General features: G+C 43.5%; 1 protein-coding gene across 2 annotated transcripts in view; it reads left to right on the top strand.

Moving 5' to 3' along the window:
* The window catches only part of ST3GAL1 (ST3 beta-galactoside alpha-2,3-sialyltransferase 1), a 188,420-nt gene that overhangs the window by 86,128 nt on the left and 78,548 nt on the right, over positions 1-23,744 (top strand). For both annotated transcript variants that reach the window (XM_069220788.1, XM_069220789.1), the window contains exon 2: positions 4,187-4,974. In XM_069220788.1, the coding sequence (XP_069076889.1) occupies positions 4,666-4,974 (309 nt within the window). In that variant the 5' untranslated portion in view covers positions 4,187-4,665. The remainder of the gene's footprint in view (positions 1-4,186; positions 4,975-23,744) is intronic.

The raw sequence follows: 23,744 nt of genomic DNA, 5'->3' as shown, positions 1-23,744 counted from the left end.
CGCCCTCACCAGGTGAGGCCTCGTCTACTGTGTCTTTGTATGCATACAGGTAGATTCTGTGCTTTGAGGGGACTTCAGCACCCCTACGAGAGGTTCTGCACCCACACTCCTAAGGTACCTCAGTCTCTCCCCCGTGTGATGGTACAAGGGCTCCGAAGCATAGGCCCAGGCCTCATGACCCCATCCACGCTGCCTGACTGAGTACCAATGCATTCCTAGCTTGGTTATCAGAGAAGAAATACAGTGAGCTGTGAGGGCAACCCAAAGGGTCAAGGTAATCATGCATGCACCCTCTCGAAGGGGGAGGTTCCAAAAGGTAGACCACCTTATAGTTTACCTACATTTTGCATGAGCCACAGACAGCTATTCCCAGAGATGTATGAGTACTCTCCTATGCAGGTCAGGCAGCATCACACTCTGAATGGTTGGGAGAGTTGATAGCAGCAGCGGGTGCAGAATTGAGGCCCACAGAGACATTTGATGCCAAAGTGTGGAGCCGGCAATGCAAACAGAACATGCGCCATATATAATATTGGTGCACAGCAGCTTCAGCGCTCCTCCCTGTCTGTCTGAGTCCTGTGCAGGCGCCATTTCCATGACACGCTGTCTTGGGTCCCGAGTCCCCGAAGTCATTAGCCGAGTTGAAGAGCACAGTAAGTACTGCGAGCTGGCGGGAAGAAACCTGTCCCCAAACATTCAGACTTCCTATACCTTGGAGACATGAGTAGGTGAAATGTGTTTACCAGACCTAAGGTGAACCCTGTCTCATTACAAAGCAGACCCTGGGGCACTGAAAGAATGCGACAGGGTGCACTGTCACGTGTTGCACTTTGCGTCAGCGTGGTGGTGTACACAGACCAGCTCATACTCCCTCAGCGTGACCCGGTCACCTCGCACACACGCCATCAGCGCGAACCCTGCACACGTGCAAGAGACGCCGGCCATAACTGATGCTCTTTGGATCCAAGGTCGGAGGTAAGTCCAAGTTCAGACTGCCACAGTTTAAGAAAGCTGCAATCACTCTAGCAGCACATGTCTTGTGCAGGAAGGTTATAGTTCTGATGCCTGTCTGGCCGCCTCGGCTCTGTTGCAAGGATCAGCTGTTCGCGGATGTAACTGTTGCTAGACATCAAGGTCACCCAGGGGTGATGAAATGATAGGCCGTGAATGCCAGGTCTTGGCAAGTTTTTGATTAGAGGCTAGGAGTTTCACTTGTTTAAAAGATACACATTCCCTACAAAGGCTCATGTGTTATGTGTGTGCAGCGGGGCCTCCTGCAGCCAAACAATGTGTATTTTCCCTCCCCTTTCATATGTCTGCTAGACTTTGTCAACATGAGTTTTCTGACTTTAGCTGCCCTGAGAGTTTTTTTCCTGTGATTTGTGCTCTGATTGAATGCCATAAAGTGAAATGTGGTTTACTTTAGAGCAGCTGCTCTCTTTGAATCCCTTCTGCACTGGTTGAACTTTTGGTCGGACAGTTACTCATTTTGACTAGATCATGGTGGTAGTATATATATTTACTTACTTACTGTCCTGTATGCTGCCTAGCAGCAACAACACACCTCCACTTCTGTCTGTTTTGGGCAAGTTTCTGTATGGTGCCCCAGCTGTGGTTCAGGGTCTTCATTTGTTTCCACAGTTGCCTCCAGGTGTTCTTTGGCCTGCCTACCTTCCTCTTGCCTTCTGGTGCCCAGTGGAGAGCTGTTCTTGTGATGGAGTTTTGTTCTCCTTTGATCCTTTTTTCTCATAACAATTGTGTCCATGTTCTCTTGTTTACATCTGGTGAGCTCCTGATTAGACATAACTTGCAGACGCAAAATGCATATGATTCTTCACAGGTTACTGAGTGGAAGGCTGACTGCTTAGTGCTGTTGCTTTTCGTCATCCATCAGAATTTTGATCCACACATGAGTGTGGACAGAATGTAACCCTAGCAAGGTCTCACCTTGGCACTGGCCCCCCAAAAACATGGGGAGCTCTCAGGCCAGGGTCCTGCCACCTGTGCACTGTGGCGTCCCCCTGGATCTCGGGCCCCATCTCCAACCCTGCACCTTGGGGCTGTGGAGGCCTGAGGTTATGCTACTGAAACCAGGTGTTGATGCTGTACTGAGATGACCTTTGCACATTGTTTAGTATCCAGAAGGCATTCCTGGCCTTATTCAGTCTGTCCTTGATGCCATTGCCTGTCTCTCGATCATGTCCGATTGCTCTGCCTAGGTAGATGAACTCTTTAGTTATGCCTAGGTTCAACATTCACCTTGATTGCTAGAGGATTTTGTTGAGTGGCATGACTTCTGAATTCTGTATTCTGGTGTATGTGTTGTTGGGTAGCTGTTGAACATTTTAGTGGATCCTCGTTTCATCTTCGGACTGGTTAGTGAACCCTAATTGTATTGTAATTCATTTGTTTTAAAACAGTAGAATTCACTCATTTTTCAACTGGCCAAATATAATCAAAGATTCAAAATCCCAGATTCTACAACTGTATCCAGTAAACCCCACACAAACCTGATTTTCAAAAAACCAACATTTAGCTCCCTCCTGCAACCCTCACAAGGCATTTAGCAAGAGAAAGCAAGTGACATAATTGCAGTGAAAGTCATTAGCCAGTAGATGTTTGTACATGCTAAGAGCCAAAGAATGAACTTAAGTCACTATTACATGTTTTCTTTTTCTGTCAAATACTCTATCTTCTATAATAATGGTACCAGAATTCAATGTGAGGAAAACATCTGGCCATTGAAGCCTTAATTCCACTCCCCAGGGTCACCAAGAGAGTAATTTGTAAAATATTGATTCAGTGAACCATGGCAGCTGTCCATGTTCATTACACTTTTTTTTCTAAAAAAGGAAACATTAAAACATATGGGATCCAGGGCTCTACGTGCACCTGTTGCTTGTAGGCATGAGGCTGGCATGAAATAAAATCTACATTAGCAGCTGTGCGGCAGAGTGCTGTGGGCACCCTGGCAGATCAGAACTGTTATCACCGAGGCAGATAGTGATGTTTGTGCCAGGTTATAGAACTGCACGCGAAGAAGGGGAGAAATAAACAATCTGCTATAAGGCATGGGTATAGCAGCAAGGGAAGCTCTCTGTATAAATCCTCTATATCCCATAAATTATTACACATGACAATTATATTTTACGGTGACATGGAGGTAAAATAGTAATAATATTATAGTGACCACGGTTATGCAGTGGTAGGCGATGTACTGGATGTGATAATATTGTAGGTCAATATTATCAGTCTCAAGAGAGTGTTATTTCCTCACTACTCTTATTTCTTGCCAAAAGTGTTGTACACCCAGTGGAACCACTTCTACTCAGTGGAGTGATGTGGTGTTGTTTCTTCCCGCTCAGAAAGTACCCTGGACTTTTGCCTCTGAAGGATAGCAGTGGTTTCCTGGACCTCCCCTCCACTGCCATCTGGGTCTCCTAGAGACCAGTCAGTTTCCCAGCACACGCTGCCTACAGGCAGCTAAATATTGGCCTAGATTTCGTTGAGGTGTGTACTCTCTCAACTCGCATCATAATTCTGGATATTTAGCCATTACTTGATATTTCCCCCATATATCAGAGCATCCCAGGGGAAGAAAATGTGTGTATGGGGCCGACCCAGAAGGTTCGTCTGGCTGCCTGGCAAAGCCTAACATTGGAAGTGAGGAAACTTGCTGCTGGATAACCCTGCCCAGTATAGCTGGATTTTGATATTGGGGAGAGCGTAACCTTCTTTCATCTAATATTGTCCGATCGTTTGTGTTAAAAGAGCCATGATTTTTTATTCAAACGTTGACAGTAAGGTTGTCCCTGTGTGCACAGATTCTAGTGGTATTCCACCAGAATAATGAGTACAAAATATAGTGGGGCCAAAAATATCTAGGCCTAAATATCGAGGAGCAAAATATTGTGAAAGTAAGTATATAAATTTAAGTATACATGAGCTATACTTAACCTCACATATATACACCATGACGATGTAATATATCTGCAAAGTATGTTCATGTGGAGTTATGAATAGTAACTCTATATTTGCCAACCTGTACTCACTTTCACAATATTATGGACCTTGATATGTAGGCCTCAATGTTTGCGTCCTTGCTATTCTGATTCAACACGGTGTCTAGTATCTTTAATAGCAATACAATCTACATTTCTGACTCTACCCTCTTCTTTGTACACAGATGTCAAGGTTAACACGGTGGTTCGCGCACTGCCAAGAAACGTGGTCTAGAGGAGACATACACTGATCTTCAACATCTCCTGTTAAGAATTATAATCAACAAAAGAAAGCGACCTTCCCAGTGTACATCCTGTCCTTTGCCTGCAAACCCGACGGTGCAAGTGAAGTCATTTACACCGGCGCAAATCGTCTTTTAACATCTGAGGAAATGACTTTTAATGGATTTTATGGGTTGTTTTTAAGATCCTGAAGGGAGAATTTCGCGACAAGACTAAAGGATTTCGGGCGGGAACCAATTGAAAGAAAATCGATCTGCAACAACATTTCTAAGATTTCGTTCTGCAGGACTACTGCTGTTTTCAGAGTACTTGTGAATGAATTAATATTCCCTGCTTGAATATCGGATCATACCTGGAAGGATCATACTTAATTTTTTGTTTTTATTTTTTAACCAGGAAACCAAAGAAAACATCGATAGCTATGAAAAAATCACGTCTTAAAGTGTTTACTCTCGGACTAACTTTATTTGTTATAATAATGACTACCTTTTTATTAAGTTATACACACACGTACATTATCGACAACCTGCAACCCGAATCGTATTTTTTGAAGTTCTCCATACATCTCAAAAGATTGGTTAATCTTCCTACAAGACCATGCAGCTGCACCACGTGTATTGCCGAAAATAGGAATTCGCCTTGGTTTGAAGAGAGATTTAACGAATCTATTCCACACTTGCTGACCAAACAGAACAACGAGATTCCTGATGACGTTTACATATGGTGGCAGGTAAGCAACAGTGATTTTAGCAGAACCTTACCGTATCATAGCGATTAAAAATATATGTGATGGCATTCATGGGCGCACAATGGCTAGAATTTCCAGTTGTTTTAGAGGCAGTTGTCCTCAATATGGATGTCTACCGTAAAACAACCCAGAGCTGGGCTGTGTGTACCATACGGTAAGGTGATGTGGAGATGTTTGTTTGGCAGAGCGTACAGAATGTTTGGAGGTGAAGTCTTCATCACTACTGTGAGTGTGGATGAAGCAGAAGATCGAAAAGATTGTACATGCATTCAACAGGGACTCATTGAAATACTAATGAGATTAGTCTGAAAGAGATCCAAGAGTTCTTTATCTCCCTCAGTCTGACTCCAGCGTTCAGGACTGCTCCAAGACAGGAAATTTGGTACTTGGGTAGGCCAAGCAGTAGGAAAGTCACAGATGTTCTGACCACAACTGCTTCAATAGCTATGGAAGGCATCGAGCAAGGAGGGTAGTGGTGGAGCATGGTCTGTGATCTAATTTATGTATAGCATGTATTTGTAGGGTTTAGAAAGAACCTTTCAAATTAAGAGCTTTGAGTGATGACCTGCTGTAGGATGAGCGATCGAATGAGGGTATTTGGGGTTCTTGATTTGCTCAATAGTACCAACTTAGATAACATTTTGCATTAAGATTGAGAATTGTAAAGTATTTACTTTTGACTATAATTATAGCACAACTCCCAAGGACTTTAACGGTCTGTTTTATTTGCTTTGGAATGTTTTCCAGTCATACGTGTATGGAGACATCTTAATAGGAGTTTGCTAAATACATGGCTACACACTTCAGAAGCAGCATTCCCCTCTGCCTATTTCATCCTCTTACAAGGCAACAGATCTTCTCAATTTATGCGCCCAGGGTCTGAAGTATTCACCAGCACTTCCACAACCACGCTGTAATTAAGGAAAGAGCTGATCACGAAAAACTAACAGACCATCTGCACTCCCAATACTAGCTTACTCTCTAATAACTCGTTCACTGTCTTTACCTTTGACCCTGTACAGTACTTGGCTGCCTTTCAGCTTCATTCATTCTACACAAATACCACATACACATATACATACATACATACATACACATACATACATACATACATACATACTTTTAGAGTAAACTACTCTTTGAATATATGTATGTATATAGAAGTTATTTTTTTACAAACCAGAAGATAGTGACATATTGTAATGTCCATCACTTCCTACTTTAAAACGTGTACATTTTCAATAAGGTGTCATACTTTACATGTATTTAATGCCTTTGTCCTACTTTCTGAGCTTAATGTCTAATTGGAGATCCATTTAGTTCTGACATATCTTGATAAGTTAGCTTTTCACAATTTTTAATCAAGAAAATTAAAAGAAACCAACTGACATACCTGCAAAAGACTACGTGCCATAGGCAACTGCAAACCCTGAAATTCAGAGTTTCTTACAGATTGTGAATTGGTAAATTGTGGTATCAATGGTTTGCAACCATAATTCTGTTCGCAAACCATTCATTGAGCAGCTACCAACTCTCAACTTTTAGTGAAAAACTCACAAATTCATTTGTCACTACTGTGAGGCCTATCTCTTATAAAATAACATTGGGTTATCTTATTGCATTTAATAAGTGGTAACCTTTGATTGGGAGCAGGTAGGAAAGTCATGTTTGCTGTCTGAGGATCACTTCTAAAATACTACTTTTAGAAAAGTTCTCCTAGCCATTTGTTGCCTGCAGCCTGTTCCTGGGTCACATGACTAGGTGTAGTTGGCCTGTGTGCATTACTCCCAGACAGCCACATAATAGAGGGACTAGGTGTGCCTGTATGGGCCATCTCAGGCAGGAAAGGGGGCAGAGATGTGCACAGCCCCACTTGCACTTTAAAAGAATGTGCCTCTATGTCCACACAAATAAATTCACATTAGCCAGGGACCAGGGCAAGGAAGTAGGACATTCCAGACACGTCTGTAGAGGGAAGCATCCAGAAGTTTCTACAATTTCACAGGGAGGCAGGAGGTATAGAAGTAGGAGCCTCAGGCTCACTCTTCAGTTCACTTTCCTGCAGAAGGACTCTCAGAGGAATCCATGCTGATATGGCATACTATGTACTTCAGAATACTGCTTTGGGGTACCAGGAAGGACTGCTCTGCTGCTTGAAGTATGCTCTAAGCCCCTGGAGGTCTGCCCTGCTGCTTGAGCCCTGCTCTTCTACTTAAACTCAAGACTTCCAGAGTGACTCTCATGGCTAGTTGGCTGGCCTCCTGATCAGAGACTTGGGGACAGAATAGTCTCCAAACATCTTGAACATGCACCTGGACCCTGCCTGAGTAAGTCCTGACCCTCATTATGATGCCCCTCCAGTAATGGACCCTTCGATCTGGGGCTAAACGTGCCCCGATATCCCAAATTAAAAACTGGGACTGAGACAGTTCTTGCCCAAATAGTGCTCTAACAAACAAGAGAAGCCTGAGACCTATCTGCTTGTCAATGTGCCCAAGGTTCATTGAAGATCGACCTGACTTTGTGGCAGCTCTGGCTACATTCATGTCTGAAGCAGCAAATCCTGTTCAGCAGCTCCCTGCAGAAGGGGTATCCGGCCTTGTGGAGCTCTTGTCGGCTACATCCTGCAGCTTCATCGCGCTGGAGGTTTTTGACTTCCAAAAAGATTCTAAGGGCCTGATTTATAGTTTTGGTGGAGGGGTTACTCTGTCACAAACATGATGGATATCCCATCTGCCATATTACAAGTTCCATAGACTATAATGGAATTGTAATATGGCAACGGGCTATATACAATAATACAACGGACGTTTGTGATGGGGTAACCCCCTCTGCCAAACTATAAATCAGGCCCTATGTCTGAACGTAGGAATCTTCACCATGACTTCCTCCAGCAGCTCCCAAACAATGACGCCTCCTCCTGGGACACCACCACCTGCTTTACCCCTTCAACCTCCTCTTCTTAGACATTTTCTTGAAAAATTCTTCTAAGTCCAAAGGTAAGTGGAGACCGGCCCCAATTCACTTTGTGTATCTGACCCGTGCTCCATTGGAGTCGGCCATAACTTTCGCCTTTGCCCCGATGTCACACAACTAGATGTCCATGGTTGGTGTTTTGATCTCTTAGGTGCTATTTTTCACTTTAAACGTCAAAAATGCATAACTCATATTCTACTAATTGAATTATTGTTGTTTTGGTGTCAAATGATTTAGTAAAATGTACTTTTTAAAAACAAAATTGGGTTGGGATTTTTCTTGAGTTTTGTTTTCACCTTATTACTATTTTAAGTGCTGCATAAATACTTAACATACTGCTTCTAAGTTAAGCTTGACTGCTTGATGCCATGCTACCAGAGTTTAAGCACTGTTTAGTTTAATGACTTTTTGTGGTTCACCCTGACAAGGATTGTGGCTTTGCTTTAGTAGGGTTTCACGTCCCTCTGCCAGCAACCCAATTCATCATAAGCGCTATCCCCCATTTTGTGCTACTTTGTATCAAGGAGGTGTAATATGGGTGGTACATAGACGTTCCAGGGCAATGACCCATGGTGTTTGACGCAAATCCTGATCTAATAAAATTGGGAGATAAGAATTTGATTAAAATCAATTACACCTCCTAAAGGCAGGCACAACATTGGTAAAAAGTTAAATTTTTTCTGAAATTTTAAAACGTACATGTGTGCTGTACTATACCGCATACATACACACTTGAAAAAGTTTTAAACTTAGTATAAGAGCAGTTTTGTTTACTGGAAGGATATCCTCTCCATACAAATCCTATAGTAGACATAAAACTCAATCAAGATGAGACATGAGAAATCTTTAGTTTAGTTTAGTTTAAAGTATTTGTAAAGCGCATGGCTACCCGGAGGCCTCCCAGCACTAATTCGGACCACTATAGACCAGAGAAGGGTTACACTCTAAAGATTAAGCTTAGAAGACTTTTCACTCCAAGGACGTTGAATGAGTCTGTTGGTGCACAGAATCATATCAGACCATCTTTGGTCAAGCTAGAAATCCAAATGACTTGCTAAGAAAGCGCAGGTCAAAAGACTTTCTCAGCATATGGAAAGAAAATGTGGAATGGCCTCCCTTTGCAGTCTTGCTTCTTCAGTGATGCACCTAGTCCGGTATGCAGCGTTTAGCCCCACTGTCTTTAACTCACAGGACGTTACAGCACAGGTAGGTACCATGCAAGTAATTTCCATGCAGGCCACTTTTTGGTATTTCACCCATGGTACTTTATCACTCTCATATGTATTTTTCTAATGACATAATCACTATGTCATTTAAATAAAGGAGGGATTTAAGGGTAAAGGCATGGGTAAGTGTTAAGGGATAGGTAAAGGACAAGTAGGATAGAGGTAAAGTAAGGCTTTTTATGGAATAGGAGTGGATAGTGGTAATGGGAGGTAAGGCATTTTTAAGGTTCCGGGAAGGGTTATGGTAAAGGGAGATACATTTCTTTAGAGTTCAGGGGCAGATAGTGGGAAATAAAGGTTTAATTTTGGGTTCAGGGGCAGGTAGCAGCAAAGGGAGGTAATTTTTTTTTTTTAGGGTTCTGAGGAGTACATAGATAAAGGGAGGTAACAGAACTTTAGGGTTCATGGACAGGTAGAGATAATGAAATGTAGTGGTTTTTTGGGGTTCAGGGGGAAGAGGTAAATTGAGCTAAGGGCTTTTAGAGCGCAGGAGATCATACAGGTAAATGGAGATAAGGGATTTTTAGGGTTCATGGGGGAATAGCAGGAGGTAAGGGGATTTTAGGGTTCAGTTGTTTGTTTTTAGGGTTCAGGGGTGGGTATAGGCTAAGGAATGTAAAGGGTGTTGAGGATTCAGGGTCATGTAAGAGCAGTTAAGTGTTCAAAACAAGAACTGGATTTGGGGGTTACGAAAAAATATAACAAGGATTTGCAATGCAATGGGTCTCGCATTTGCTCAAGTTAGAGCTATTGGCATTGTAAATTCCTAACTGGTCTTTTCTTACCACATAAATTGGACACACGGCAGTGACTAGCTGGATGAAAACACCTAAGAGAGGAGGGAATGTTACCAATAAGCAACACACTTAAACATAGCAGTGTGGGCTTTTTTTGCAGTAAGAATCAGAAGAAGACATGGCAAGTGTGTTTTCCACTGAGTACCGTACTGATGAGGGATACAGTAGAAATAACACTTGCACGGCTTTCTCAACCAGAAAATTAAAAGTAAAACATTAGCTGACATAACGAGCTGATTCAAAGTGCCATTGTCACCATGAGCATGAGTGCGAAGAAGAGACACAAAAGGAAAAAGACGTTCGCTCACAGTCAAATACATTGGCAATAGTGCTTTTATCCATGCAACAGGGTCATTCTTCAAGGCACTAACAAAACCTCCCCAAGGCTGGACAAACGTAAAGTATTTATAACACAAACAACAGGGGTGGAGAATGCCGCAATTGCCCGCACATCCAACTATATGCCATAACAATGTCTTTGAGAAAAGGTCCTTCGTGACAGCAAGTGTCAAAGATAGGGTGGGTGCCAACCCGGTAGAAACACCTGTCCACCACATGTGTTCAGAGTTACTAACTGCAAGGGCAGTCAGTATTGACGAGTAGGTATGGAGTACCAGGGCACACTGCAAGGAGCCCTGTGTGACTCATCCAAGTGGTCGTTAAATCAAGATCGAAGACAGCGACGTAGTTGCAAGTGGAGTTTATTGACACTGTGCAAGAGTAATGTCAATATCCAGGCAACAATCCAATGTGCAACAAGTCATCATGTGTACAGCAAGCAGCCAAGTCGTCATATGTACAGCGAACAGCCGACACGTGTTTCGTCTCCTAGACTTTGTAAAGGCTGATAATGTATTGATCAAGAAGTACTGGAGTATTGGAGAAAAGGTCTGCCATCCAAGGCAGATAGAGAATCAGGCCTTGTGCGGCCAAGGACATACAAGTGGTAAGGAACGCAAATGGCCCTGATAAGCCTGTCTACCAATTGTGACCGTGCCCGTTCGCGTCGGTATTTGAAATGATCAAACGTAAAGTATTTACCAATGATAACAAAGGATTTCTGAAAGGCAAGCCCACAAACAAGTGAAAGGGATGGGTGTGAGATGGGCGTGGTTAAAAGCCCACAATACTTACAGCAGGTCAGAGCGCATACACACTCGACTTAAAAAGGGAGCAGACCCTAGCCATCTATTGCAAACTCTTCACTTTTAAAGACCAGTGCTACAAATATGAGGAGTTTTCTCTTAAAAAAACACAGTTGTGTCTTCAGTGTCTGGTAAAGTGCTGCGTTCTCCTTCAGTCATGACAAGGCCGAGTTCATCAGGCTGTTGAGGCTTGCACACTTGCAAAAAAGTTAAGGTTGATATGTCACGCAAACTCATCATCACAGCCATTTTAAGCGTGTTTTTACAACTCTGAAAACATTAAAGCTGATACTGCCTCGGTAATACAACTGCTGAAATCCAATCAACCCCACACAAAGAGGGCTGTAAAAAACGATTAACCACAAAGAATGGGGTCGCTTTAAGAAAAAGCGTTACAAGAACAGAGATGCAGGGAGGATGTGGTCTGCCTGATGCCTGCCCATGAGTCATTTCTGCCCTTGAATGCCAAATGTTTTTTCCCCCTGTAAGATATTTGCATTAACCACTATCTAAAAAAGTGGCAATATGTGGTCCATATTTATGTCAGAACCAAAAACGTGGTAAAAATGCAGTTGTCATTTTTTTTAGCTCTATACCCATATCAGTGTTTTGCGCTCTTTCGCAACTGACTGCAGCGCCTCTGGATTGTAGTCCGAGGGGACTGTACTCAGCACTGTGTTCTTCCTATCTTGTAAACCTCAAAGATCTAAGAGCCAGCAGTTGTTTGTCCTTTAAAACCAACTCCAACTTCAGGCAGCAGCCTCCATGCACCAGCACTGTGGCTAGCCTATTAATGATGAGGCCTCATGAAAAAACAAAATCTGCGGGCCTGAGATCATAGCCGCGCACGGCACACCCGCTTAGCCACAGATGTGAAACACATTCCAGGCTCTTTAATTTTAAAGACAAAGCAGTTCCGCTTGTGCCGTTGCCTAAGTGGTGTCAATGTCAATGACTATAGGGGTTGTAACAAGGAGTAGGCCGTCAGATGGAACCCGATGTAATGCAGAAGGTTATGCCCCCTTCACGCACACAGCCCAGTTGCATGAGGCCTTCTCAAGCGACGACTAGCATTTTCCAGCCAGCTTCATAGTTTGGAACCACGGGTCTGCCGATCTGCCTTACCAAGGCAGTAAAAGCTCCAGCAGTAAAAACTTACGCAGCAACGATGCTTCTTTCCAGCCAGAAAACTGCATGTCCTTCCCACGTTGCAGCCCTGATGCAGCAGTCACACCATACCCCTCTATATAAGGGTATCAAATGGCTCCATCACACGATAACTCATTGCTCCAATTCGGGATTTCCATTCAACAACTGATGCATTCTGGGACTTGAAGTCTTAGCTCACTCCAGTTTACCCAATGTAACTAACCTGAATACAATACATTGTTAAAGACAAGGGCAACACGGGAGCATTGCATCTCGGATTCACGTTACCTAGGTGAGGAATACCGTGGAAGTAACGATTGCATGGCTTTCTCAACCAGAAAATGAAAAGTAAAACAGCAGTTGACATAAGCAAAGCCAATTCAAAGCACCATGGTCGCCATGAGCATGAGCGCAAAAGAGAGACACAAAAGGAAAAAGAAGTTTGCTAATAGTCAAACATTTCGGCAATCCTGCAATTTTCCATGTAACAGGGTCCGTCTGCAAAGTGGTAAGAAAATCTCTCAAAGGCGGGACAAACATAAAGCATTTACTAATGATAACAAAGGATTTTTGAAAGGCAAGTCCACAAACAAATGAAAGTGATGGGCATGGGGTGGGTGTGGTTAAAAGCCCACAATACTTGCAACAGGTCAAAGCACTTGCTTGCACTCAACCCAACAAGAAAAAAAGAGGATTTGAGAGTTATAAAACAGTCACATAAAATGTAACATTTTAGACTCAAAACACTGAAATTCACCACAATACAAAGTGTTGTCATGCTAATGTCATTTCAGATGTTCTAAATAAAATTATTAAGGATTTTTATTAAACATGTGAAAAATGATGTACTATGTGAGGTCTTGCAGTGCATGGTGTGTTTTTAATTTATATTGTTACACTTTTACTGATATTTTCACCTAACTATAACTTCACTTTAACTTTTTTCAATGTATTTATGAGTTTTATTTTAATGTAAATGTAATAATTATTACCATAACCTAATTATTACCATAACTCATTACCATTGAGTTTTTCTTTACATAAAGTAACTAAATAAAGGAGTGTCACTTTTTGTAAGCCAAGCCCCCTGGATTTGTCAATGGGTCATAACCCACGAAATATAAAAGGGAAGCCTTATGGCTTTATCAGGGGAGCAGTCAGCACAACAACATATATGAGTCATGTAATATATGAGATCATAAGCAGTGCATTATGGGAGCGTCAGCTATAGATAGCTCAAGTAACTGTAACTGCTGAATTTCTACGGTTTTGTACTAATAAATTCAGAAGCTGACTATAACGTCCATGTAACCTTTGTTTTTTTTCAGTGAATTTCTAAGTTTTTTTTAATTCTAATTCCTAACTATAAGGTCCCTGGAACCTTTGTTTTTTTCAGTGAATTTCTATGTTTTTTTATTCTATTTCCTAACTATAATGTCCCTGTAACCTTTGTTTTTTCAGTGAATTTCTATGTTTTTTTTTACAAGTCTTTCCTAATTCTAAAGTCACTCTAACCTTTTTTTCAGTGAATGTCTATGATTTCTTAATTCTGAATCCTAACTACAACGTCCCTGTAACCTTTGTTTTCAGTGAATTTCTAAGGTTTTATTACAAGTATTTCCTAACTATAACGTTGCTCTAACCTTTGGTTTTTCCAATACATTTCTATAGTTTTCTTAATTCTATTTCCCAACTGTAACATTCCTGTAACTTTTGAGTTTTTCAGTGAATTTCTATGCTTGTTACAAAAGAAAATTCCTAACTATAAACTGTAACTTTTTGATTTTTTTTTCAAAATGTATGCACTGTGGCCATGAAAAATATGGTGACTGCTTTTGCATTTATATTTTGGAAATTATATGATCATCATGTTATACAGATCCTTGGATCCACCCGCAAATCCCCAAAATTAAAAAAAACTATTTCTAACATCCTGTACACATTTTTTCAATGTGGCATATTAGTTTAAATATATTTAGTAATAGAACTCATACCCTAGCTCATTTGTATGCATCAGTGCCCACATATTGGCCCCAGGGCCCTTTTGTACTGACTGTCTGGACACTGGATGTTACAGCATCTCTCTAGCTGTGAGACGGCTGTGACAGCGTCTCTTCTGCTGTGAGAAAGAATGTGATAGCGTATGTCTTCTTGTGAAGGTGAGTGTCAGAGTGTGAGACTGGGTGTCACAATTTCTATATTAGTATGAGACTGAATATGAGAATCTCTGTATGGGTGTGAGAGGGAGTGTGCTTGTGTCTCCCTGGATGTAAGAGTGGTTGTTAGGGTGCTTGTTTGGGTGTTTGAAAAGTGGAAATGAATTTATATTTATATATTTTTTTGACATTAAATAAAAAATAACTCTAACTATAACTGCTGAACTTCTATGGTTTTGTACAAGTAAATTCAGAACCTAACTATAACGTCCTTGTAACCTTTGTTTTTTTCAATGAATATATGAATTCCAGCTACAAGGCTGTGACAACACGCTCCTGATTACGGCTGGTTCCAGTTACAGCATAACGGCCCACACGCACAATCCACAAACCGCCTCTCCGTTCCAAAGAGCAAAAATAGCACTACCAGCTTCTGTGTTAGTCCATTTTATTTCAGTCGATAGCAACCAACACGTTGTGGTCCTCTCGGGACCTTGATCATGGTTGCATACATCCTTTCGTCAACTGCTTTTAAACATGACCAAATATAACAAAGATAAATGACGGACCAGTACTGACTACGTACTAGTAATTAAATCGTAGCAGCCATCTTTACAGAGCACTATTTTCAGCTTATCCATTTAGGGTTATTTACCACCACTTTAAAGAAAGAGTTTAATCCTCTCTTCAACCAATAAAAAAGTAAATAAACAGAAAAAACTATTTGTTTTCATGGACCCTCTTCAGTGTGTTGAGGCTTTTGCATTAATGCACAACTACATCATTACCACCCTATCTCCTTTAAGGAGCTATAAATTGCTAAACTACTCCCCATGTATTATTGCAATGATAAAGCACTTTTCAGAATCCCAGTTCTGCCCAAGTGGGTTTAAATATAGCCAATGCATAATGTTCTCATTCAATTATCACAACAAAACAAAAATTATACAAAACACAAATTTCGAAATTTACTTGCGATGCAAAGTCCATAATATTCGAAATATGTAAACTACCCTATTCTCTCAGTATATTAGTTCTTAAAAAGTGCTGTTCTGGTCTGCCAATTCTGACAATTAAAACACAAAAAAAGCGGGTTAAATCGTGCAAAACTGGAAGAAACGACAGGGACAACAGCAATATTAGTTCATACAAATACATGCAATTCCGTATCTACATTCAACCCTTTAAGTTCAAATGAATCAAGCCTCATATATATATATCACATTTCCAAAATGCACAGTAATCTCTCTATTCCCACCAGTTGCCACTAAGTAGTTATAGCTAGGACCTAGTTTCTATAAAAAAAGCTTTTTTTTGACTTGCCTATATCTTTTTGCGCCGGTTGATGAATCTTCACAAAATGTTCCCAAAAAAATTGACGCTCACTTCAGGTGGTGTCTGGAAAGTTTCAGGGTGATCCATTAAGTGGGGCCAAGGAGAAGAGGGGGGTCCCAAAACGTTTTTCCCTATGTTAATTCCCTTAGGGTTCTTGAACAGGACTACAGCCTGAACCACTGGACAGAATTACACCAAATTTGTTAGAACTGTAGCTCTTCGTCCAGAAAGCACTCTTTTTTTTATTTGGTGTAAATCTGTTCATTAGTGTTTGAGATATTAAAGAAAATTCAAACGTGTATATATAGAGACGCAGAGGCTCCGTGAATCCTCCCGATCATGTGCTGAGATCTGATTGGCTGCCAATACTTCAACTAAGAAGTGTTGACAGCCATCTTGGAACTGTGCTTTAGCTGAGTCCCTGAAAAAAAGAGAAAAACTAAGAAAAGGGGCCAGGGTAGGGAAACCCTGACCACATAGCTCTGTTGCTGGGGTCCCAGAGAGCCCCCCATGAGCAAAAGAGCATTGTTTTAAAGTTTTTGCTGAAAATCGAGGCATGCAGTATGCAGTGGTCTTCTCACACTTTTTCATCTTGATGGACAATTCACCGAAAGGCACCCCTGAGCGTTTGTTGTGCAGAGGACTATGGCACGGGGTTGGATACCTATGGGGGTTGGCTGGAGAGCCTGTGGCCAGGTCTGGTAGCCAACCCCTGCCGTGTATGGTGGAAGGCCATGCATGGCATGGGGTTGGATGCCTAGGTGAATTGGACAAAAGTTGTGTGTTGCTAGGGTTGGATGAACGTAAGTTAATTTAATATTACTTAACATTAAAACACAATTAGAAAATCACTGAAAAATAAACAAAGGTTACCGGGACGCTATAGTTAGGAAATAGAATTTTAAAAACCTTGTAAATTAACTTGTTTTTTTCAGTGAATTTCTATGTTTTTTTAACGTAAAGTACTTTCTATTACTATACGTTAACTAATCACTGCCGTGCACAGCTGAAGGCTGTGCAGCCAAACCACCTAGCTCTGAGAGAGAGAGCGAGAGAGAGAGCGAGAGAGAAAGTGAGAGATTGAGAGAGAGAGAGAGCGATTTAGGCTTTGATGAATGTTATACTTAGAATAAGATATTTCCAGACAAATTGAAAATAAAAATATTTTTGTCAATTAAAAAAGAATGAGATCACCTTTCAGTATGTAACTTAAATATTTATAGTTGAAAAGAAATGAAAACAGGAAATGACCACAGACTCAATTAGACTGGATCCCTAAACCTTCAGTGTGCATGTCTGAGACCTTAACCACTAGGCCAAAGGTGGTCTCTTACCATGCAGTGTCCAGACTTAGCTATGATATTCCGCCCACAGATTTGAAAGGGAAAAAGACATAATTGTTCCATTACTAGGATCGTTTAACAGTCAAAACACTAGTAAATAAACAGGCACTCTGACATCTTGCTAGTCTCATGCTTTGAAGTAATTGCATGGAGTGACTATTGCAATAACACTCTCTCTCGCTCTCAATCTTCCAAGCCATTATGGGATAGAATGGAAGAGAGAGAAAGAAAGTGAAAGACCCCGGGGGTGCCTCAAGGCCCCGCGGTCCTAGCCAGCTCAATGCATCCTGTGGGAGCCAGCATTGCTCCCCCAAGCACAAAGCTGCTTTAAATAGCAGCTCCCTGCTTGCGGGAGCAATGTTTTCATCTTGATAAAAACTCTGCTTTTTACAAGTGAGAGCTGTTTGATAGCTCTCAGTTGCAGAAAGTGGAGTGTTCGCTCTAACTTAGAGGAAGCTGTCAAAGCTCCTGCCAAGTCACAGCAAACAGTTATCTCTCGGGGGTGGGCACCCTGGGACATAGCAGGAGCCAGCCCTGGGGGTGGTGATCCCCAGGGTCATCTAAGGCTCCTTGAGGGGGGCTGTGAGGCTTCCCTCCAATGTAAAATAGCCCCTTCATTATTTTAGTTCGGCACCGGGGAGGTAGTGGTCCCTGGGTCTGTATGGGGGGGGGCGTGTAGCCCTCACATTTTAATTGATTAAAGCGATTAAAGCCTGGGACAGGTTGTGGTCCCTGGGGCTGTGGGTGGGGGGGTGCGCATCCCCCTACATTGTATTTGATTAAAGACCCTGGGAGACGGGGTTCCGCGGGGCTGTGGGGGGGCCACTCAGCCCCCACATTAATTTTGATCAAAGCCTGGAAAGGTGGGGGTCCCCAGGGCTGTGGGGGTGCGTGCGCCCCCCCCCACATTCATTGTAATTAAAGTCCCATGGAGTTCCATGCGGCCCCCACACACACTCCACATTCATTATAATTAAAGCCCCTCAGCCCCCGCATTAATTTTGATCAAAGCCTGGAGAGGTGGGGGGTCCCAGTGCTGTGTGGGGGGGGGGGCACTCAGCCACCATTAATTTTGATCAAAGCCTGGGGAGGTGGGGGTCTCCAGGGCTGTGGGGGGCATGCACCCCCCCCCCACATTCATTGTAATTAGAGCCCCATGGAGTTCCATGCGGCCCCCGCACACCCTCTACATTTATTATAATTAAAGCCCCTGAGAGGTGGTGGTCCCAGGGGCATCAAAATGCCCTATGACGGGGGCCCCATGCACCCCCCCCATTATTTCCACATGCCCCCCAGGACCCAGTCCAGGGGCTTCATAAAAACAAGCACGGGAGCCCGTGCTTTTTTTTTTGCTGTGAATTCGCAGTCATGGCGAATGTGCAACAACATTTTTTTTTTAAGTGCTTTTTTGTCCTGGTAGGGTCCAGCACCAGAGCTAGGGGGTCCGGGGGTCCATACCCTGGCCTCCTGTCATTTTTTTCACTTTCTTTCTGGGACTTAGCTGAAGCCAAGTCCCAAGATGGCTGCCAACACTTCCTGGTTTAAAGTGTTGGCAGCCAACCAGAGCTCTGCACCTCTCTGCACATGCTCTTATTATTTGCAAAGTTGTCAGGGAGGATCCGCGGCCAAAGATATACAAATTTATTTTCCCTTTAATATCTCAAAAAACACTAAACTGATGTATATCAAATAACCAAAAGGAAAATCTGTGGAACAAAACCTAGCTTTCTGCCAAATTTGGTGTAATTCCGACCACCAGTTTGGGCTATAGTCGTGTTCAAAACTCCTATGTGAATTAACATGGGAAACACATGTTTTTTAAACCCCTTTTTCTTGGACCCCGCTTGATGGATCAACCCGAAACTTCCGATGCGCAACAAGAACCATGGCACATTTAAAAAAAAAAAAATTCATGAAGTTTTGTCAAACGGTGCCAAAGATATAGGCAAGTCCAAAAACACATGGTCCTAACTATAACTACCTAGTTGCGACCACCACTAAGTAATACACACATATATATATATATATATGTTCAATGGCATGTATAGCTGCAGATACACATGCTGTGCATTATCCTGCCATCTAGTGTTGGGCTCGGAGTGTTACAAGTTGTTTTTCTTTGAAGAAGTCTTTTCGAGTCACAAGACCGAGGGACTCCTCCCTTTCGGCTCCATTGCGCATGGGCGTCGACTCCATCTTAGATTGTTTTCTTTCTGCCATCGGGTTCGGACGTGTTCCTCTTCGCTCCATATTTCAAATCGGGAAAGTTAGCTAAGTATCGAAAAATTTGACGGTATTGTTTGCGCTCGGTACCGGTTTAGTGATAGTACATCGACACCGATTGTAGAAGCACTCCGGCGGCCCTTTGGGGCTTCCACTCTTCAGTGGGGCCTGGTTGGCCCGACCGCGTCCATGGTCGAAACTCATGGACTGGACCCCCTTCCGCTTATGCTGGAATTGCCACGGCAAGTATCCTTACACAGACCAACACTTGGTCTGTAATCTGTGTCTATCACCGGAACACAGGGAGGATACTTGCGAGGCCTGTCGGGCATTTCGATCGAAGGAGACCCTACGCGATCGAAGAGCCAGAAGACTTCAGATGGCGTCGACACCGACCGAACAGATCGACGTTGAGGAAGAGGAGAGAATCTCCATTCAAGAATCAGACTCGGACGACTCCGAAAGTGAGCAGCCGAAGGCGCAGCAAAAAACTGTGAGCAAACCTGCCCCGGCCAAGCCTCACTCCAAGATTATAAAGGCCAAGGGGATGCCACCGCCAACAGGCCATTTCTTAACCCAAAAACACAGTGACCAACCATTGGCACCGAGAAAGGCCTCCCAACAGCCGAAGACATCCGACTCCGGTCGAGATACCGGCTCCGAACCATCTCAGCACTGAGAAGGCGACACGCCCAAAGTAAAAAAGGTTTCCTCGGAGCTGAAAAACACTGGTCTGAAACCTTCGGTGCCGAATAAGGCAGCCTCGGAGCCGAAAATAGGCTCCTACACAGAAGAGCACGGATTTTCCAGCCAAATGCAAGGGCACAGATTTGAGCAGGAATTAAGTATGGGAAAGCCAGACCATACTCAAAGGAGGCTGCACATCCAGAAAGAGACTGGTAAAATTCAAACTCTTCCTCCAATAAAAAGAAAAAGAAAGCTAGCATTCCAGGAATTCGGAATTGCAGCCGAAGGCAAAGGTGGCTAGAGACAGAACACCACCACCAAGGTTTTCGCCACAGCCTTCTCCACTGAACTCACCAAAGCTGTCCCCGGTAACAACACCCCCAGTGCAGTCACCAACACACACGGGGATGACACAGGATGACCCGGATGCATGGGACTTATATGATGCACCGGTATCCGACAACAGTCCCGATTGTTACCCGGCAAGGCCATCTCCACCAGAGGACAGCACTGCATATATGCAGGTGTTATCAAGAGCAGCTACTTTCCACAATGTAGCAATGCATGCGGAGCCGATAGAAGATGACTTCTTATTCAACACCTTGGCATCCACTCACAGCTCTTATCAAAGTTTGCCAATGCTCCCAGGCATGCTCAAGCACGCCAAACAGGTGTTCCAGGACCCGGTGAAAGGCAGAGCTATCACGCCTAGGGTGGAGAAGAAATATAAACCTCCCCCAACGGACCCTGTGTTTATAACACAGCAACTGACACCAGATTTGGTAGTCGTGGGAGCAGCCAGAAAGAGGGCAAACTCCCAGTCATCAGGAGATGCACCACTGCCCGACAAAGAAAGTCGGAAGTTCGATGCTGCGGGCAAACGAGTGGCAGCACAGGCAGCCAATCAATGGCGGATTGCCAATTCACAGGTTCTACTGGCTCGCTACGACAGGGCACACTGGAACGAGATGCAACACATAATTCAGCACTTGCCCAAGGAACACCAAAAACATGCCCAACAGGTTGTTGAGGAAGGACAAGCGATTTCCAACAACCAGATAAGGTCTGCTCTGGACTCGGCAGACACAGCAGCAGGGACAGTGAACACTGCGGTAACCATTCGCAGGCATGCATGGTTACGGAGCTCGTGTTTTAAACTGGAAATCCAGCAGGCTGTGCTAAATATGCAGTTTAACCAAGAACAATTGTTTGGCCCAGAGGTGGACACGGCAATCGAAAAGCTCAAAAAGGACACAGACACGGCTAAAGCCATGGGCGTGCTCTACTCCCCACAAAGCAGGGCACTTTTAGAAGACCACAGTTTAGAGGGGAGTTTCGTTCCCAAACCACAGAGCCTTCCACCTCACAAGCCAGACCCACCTATCAGGGGCAGTACCAAAGAGGAGGGTTTCGAGGGTCATACAGGGGCGGACAATTCCCAAAAGCAAGGGGGAAATTCCAAAGCCCTAAAACACCCCAAGCCAAACAGTGACTTCAATGTCACAAACCCCCAACACTCAACACCAGTGGGGGGGAAACTTACTGCATACTACCAAAACTGGACAAACATAACTACGGACACATGGGTCCTAGCCATTATCCAACATGGTTATTGCATAGAATTCATAAATTTCCCACCAGATGTGCCCCCAAGGGCACACAATATGTCCAAACAACACTTAGACCTGTTACAGCTAGAAGTCCAAGCATTGTTACAAAAACAAGCAATAGAACTAGTACCCAACCATCAAAAAGGAACAGGTGTCTACTCCCTGTACTTCCTAATTCCAAAGAAAGACAAAACGTTGAGACCCATATTAGACCTCAGAACACTGAATCTCTACATCAAATCAGATCACTTCCACATGGTAACACTTCAAGACGTGATTCCCTTGCTCAAAAAACAGGACTACATGTCAACGTTAGATCTCAAGGATCCATATTTCCACATACCCATACATCCTTCTCACAGGAAATACTTAAGGTTTGTAATACAGGGCGTGCATTACCAATTCAAGGTGTTACAATTCGGGATAACAACAGCCCCAAGGGTATTCACGAGACAGCACATGCACGTATTCCCATACTTAGACGATTGGTTAATAAAAACCAGCACTCAACAGCAGTGTCTTCTTCACACACAATACGTTATAGAAACTCTACACAAACTAGGATTCTCTATAAATTACCAAAAGTCACATCTACAACATCCCAAATACAACAATACTTGGGAGCAACACTTGACACACAAAAGGCGATTGCCACTCCAAGCCCACAAAGAGTACAAGCCTTCTAGAATATAATATTAAACATGCAGCCAAACCAACACTACCAGGTGAGGTTTGTAATGAAACTTCTAGGCATGATGTCTTCATGCTTAGCCATTGTCCCAAACGCAAGACTACACATGCGGCCCTTACAACAGTGCCTAACAACACAATGGACACAAGCACTGGGTCAACTCCAAGATCTAGTGTTGATAGACCGCAAAACACACTTCTCGCTTCAATGGTGGAACCCTATGAATTTAAACCAAGGGCGGCCATTCCAAGACCCAGTGCATCAATACGTGATCACAACAGATGCTTCCATGATAGGGTGGGGAGCACACCTCAACCAGCACAGTATACAGGGACAATGGGACGTTCAACAAAAACAACTGCACATAAATCATTTAGAACTGTTGGCAGTGTTTCTAGCATTGAAAGCATTTCAACCACTAATAACCCACAAACACATTCTTGTCAAAACAGACAACATGACGACAATGTATTACCTCAACAAGCAAGGAGGGACACACTCGTCACAACTGTGTCTCTTAGCACAAAAGATTTGGCATTGGGCAATTCACAATCACATTCGCCTAATAGCACAATACATCCCAGGGATTCAAAACCAGTTAGCCGACAATCTCAGTCGAGATCATCAACAAACACACGAATGGGAGATTCATCCCCAGATCCTACAAGATTACTTTCTACGCTGGGGAACACCAAAAATCAACCTATTCGTAACAATAGAAAACGCAAAATGCCAAAACTTTGCGTCCAGGTACCCACATCCTCTGTCCAAGGGCAATGCGTTATGGATGAGTTGGCCAGGGATATTTGCTTATGTTTTTCCCCCTCTCCCACTCATTCCTTATCTGGTAAACAAACTGAGTCAAAACAGACTCAAACTAATACTCATAGCACCAACCTGGGCTCGCCAACCGTGGTACACAACACTGCTGGACCTATCAGTGGTACCTCATGTCAAATTACCAAACAGACCAGATCTGTTAACCCAACACAAACAACAAATCAGACACCCGAATCCAGCATCGCTCAATCTAGCAATCTGGCTCCTGAAGTCTTAGAATTTGGACACTTAGGGGGTGATTCTAACATTGGCGGGCGGCGGAGGCCACCTGCCAATGTTCCCCCTCCAAAATACCGCTCCGCGGTCAAAAGACCGCTGAGGGTATTTTGGGATTTGCCCTGGGCTGGCGGGCGGCCGCCAAAAGGCCGCCCGCCAGCCCAGGGCAAATCGACCTTCCCACGAGGACGCCGGCTCCGATTGCAGACACTGAAATACTTTGCGGGGCCCTCTTACGGGGGCCCCTGCAGTGCCCATGCCATGGGCATGGGCACTGCAGGGGCCCCCAGGGGCCCCGTGGCACCCCCTACCGCCATCCTGTTCCTGGCGGGAGACCCGCCAGGAACAGGATGGCGGT

Source organism: Pleurodeles waltl, chromosome 2_2 (assembly GCF_031143425.1).
Source record: "Pleurodeles waltl isolate 20211129_DDA chromosome 2_2, aPleWal1.hap1.20221129, whole genome shotgun sequence".
Taxonomy (NCBI): Eukaryota; Metazoa; Chordata; class Amphibia; order Caudata; family Salamandridae; genus Pleurodeles; species Pleurodeles waltl.
Note: the sequence above shows the minus strand (reverse complement) of the source record. Positions and strands in the feature narration are given on the sequence as shown.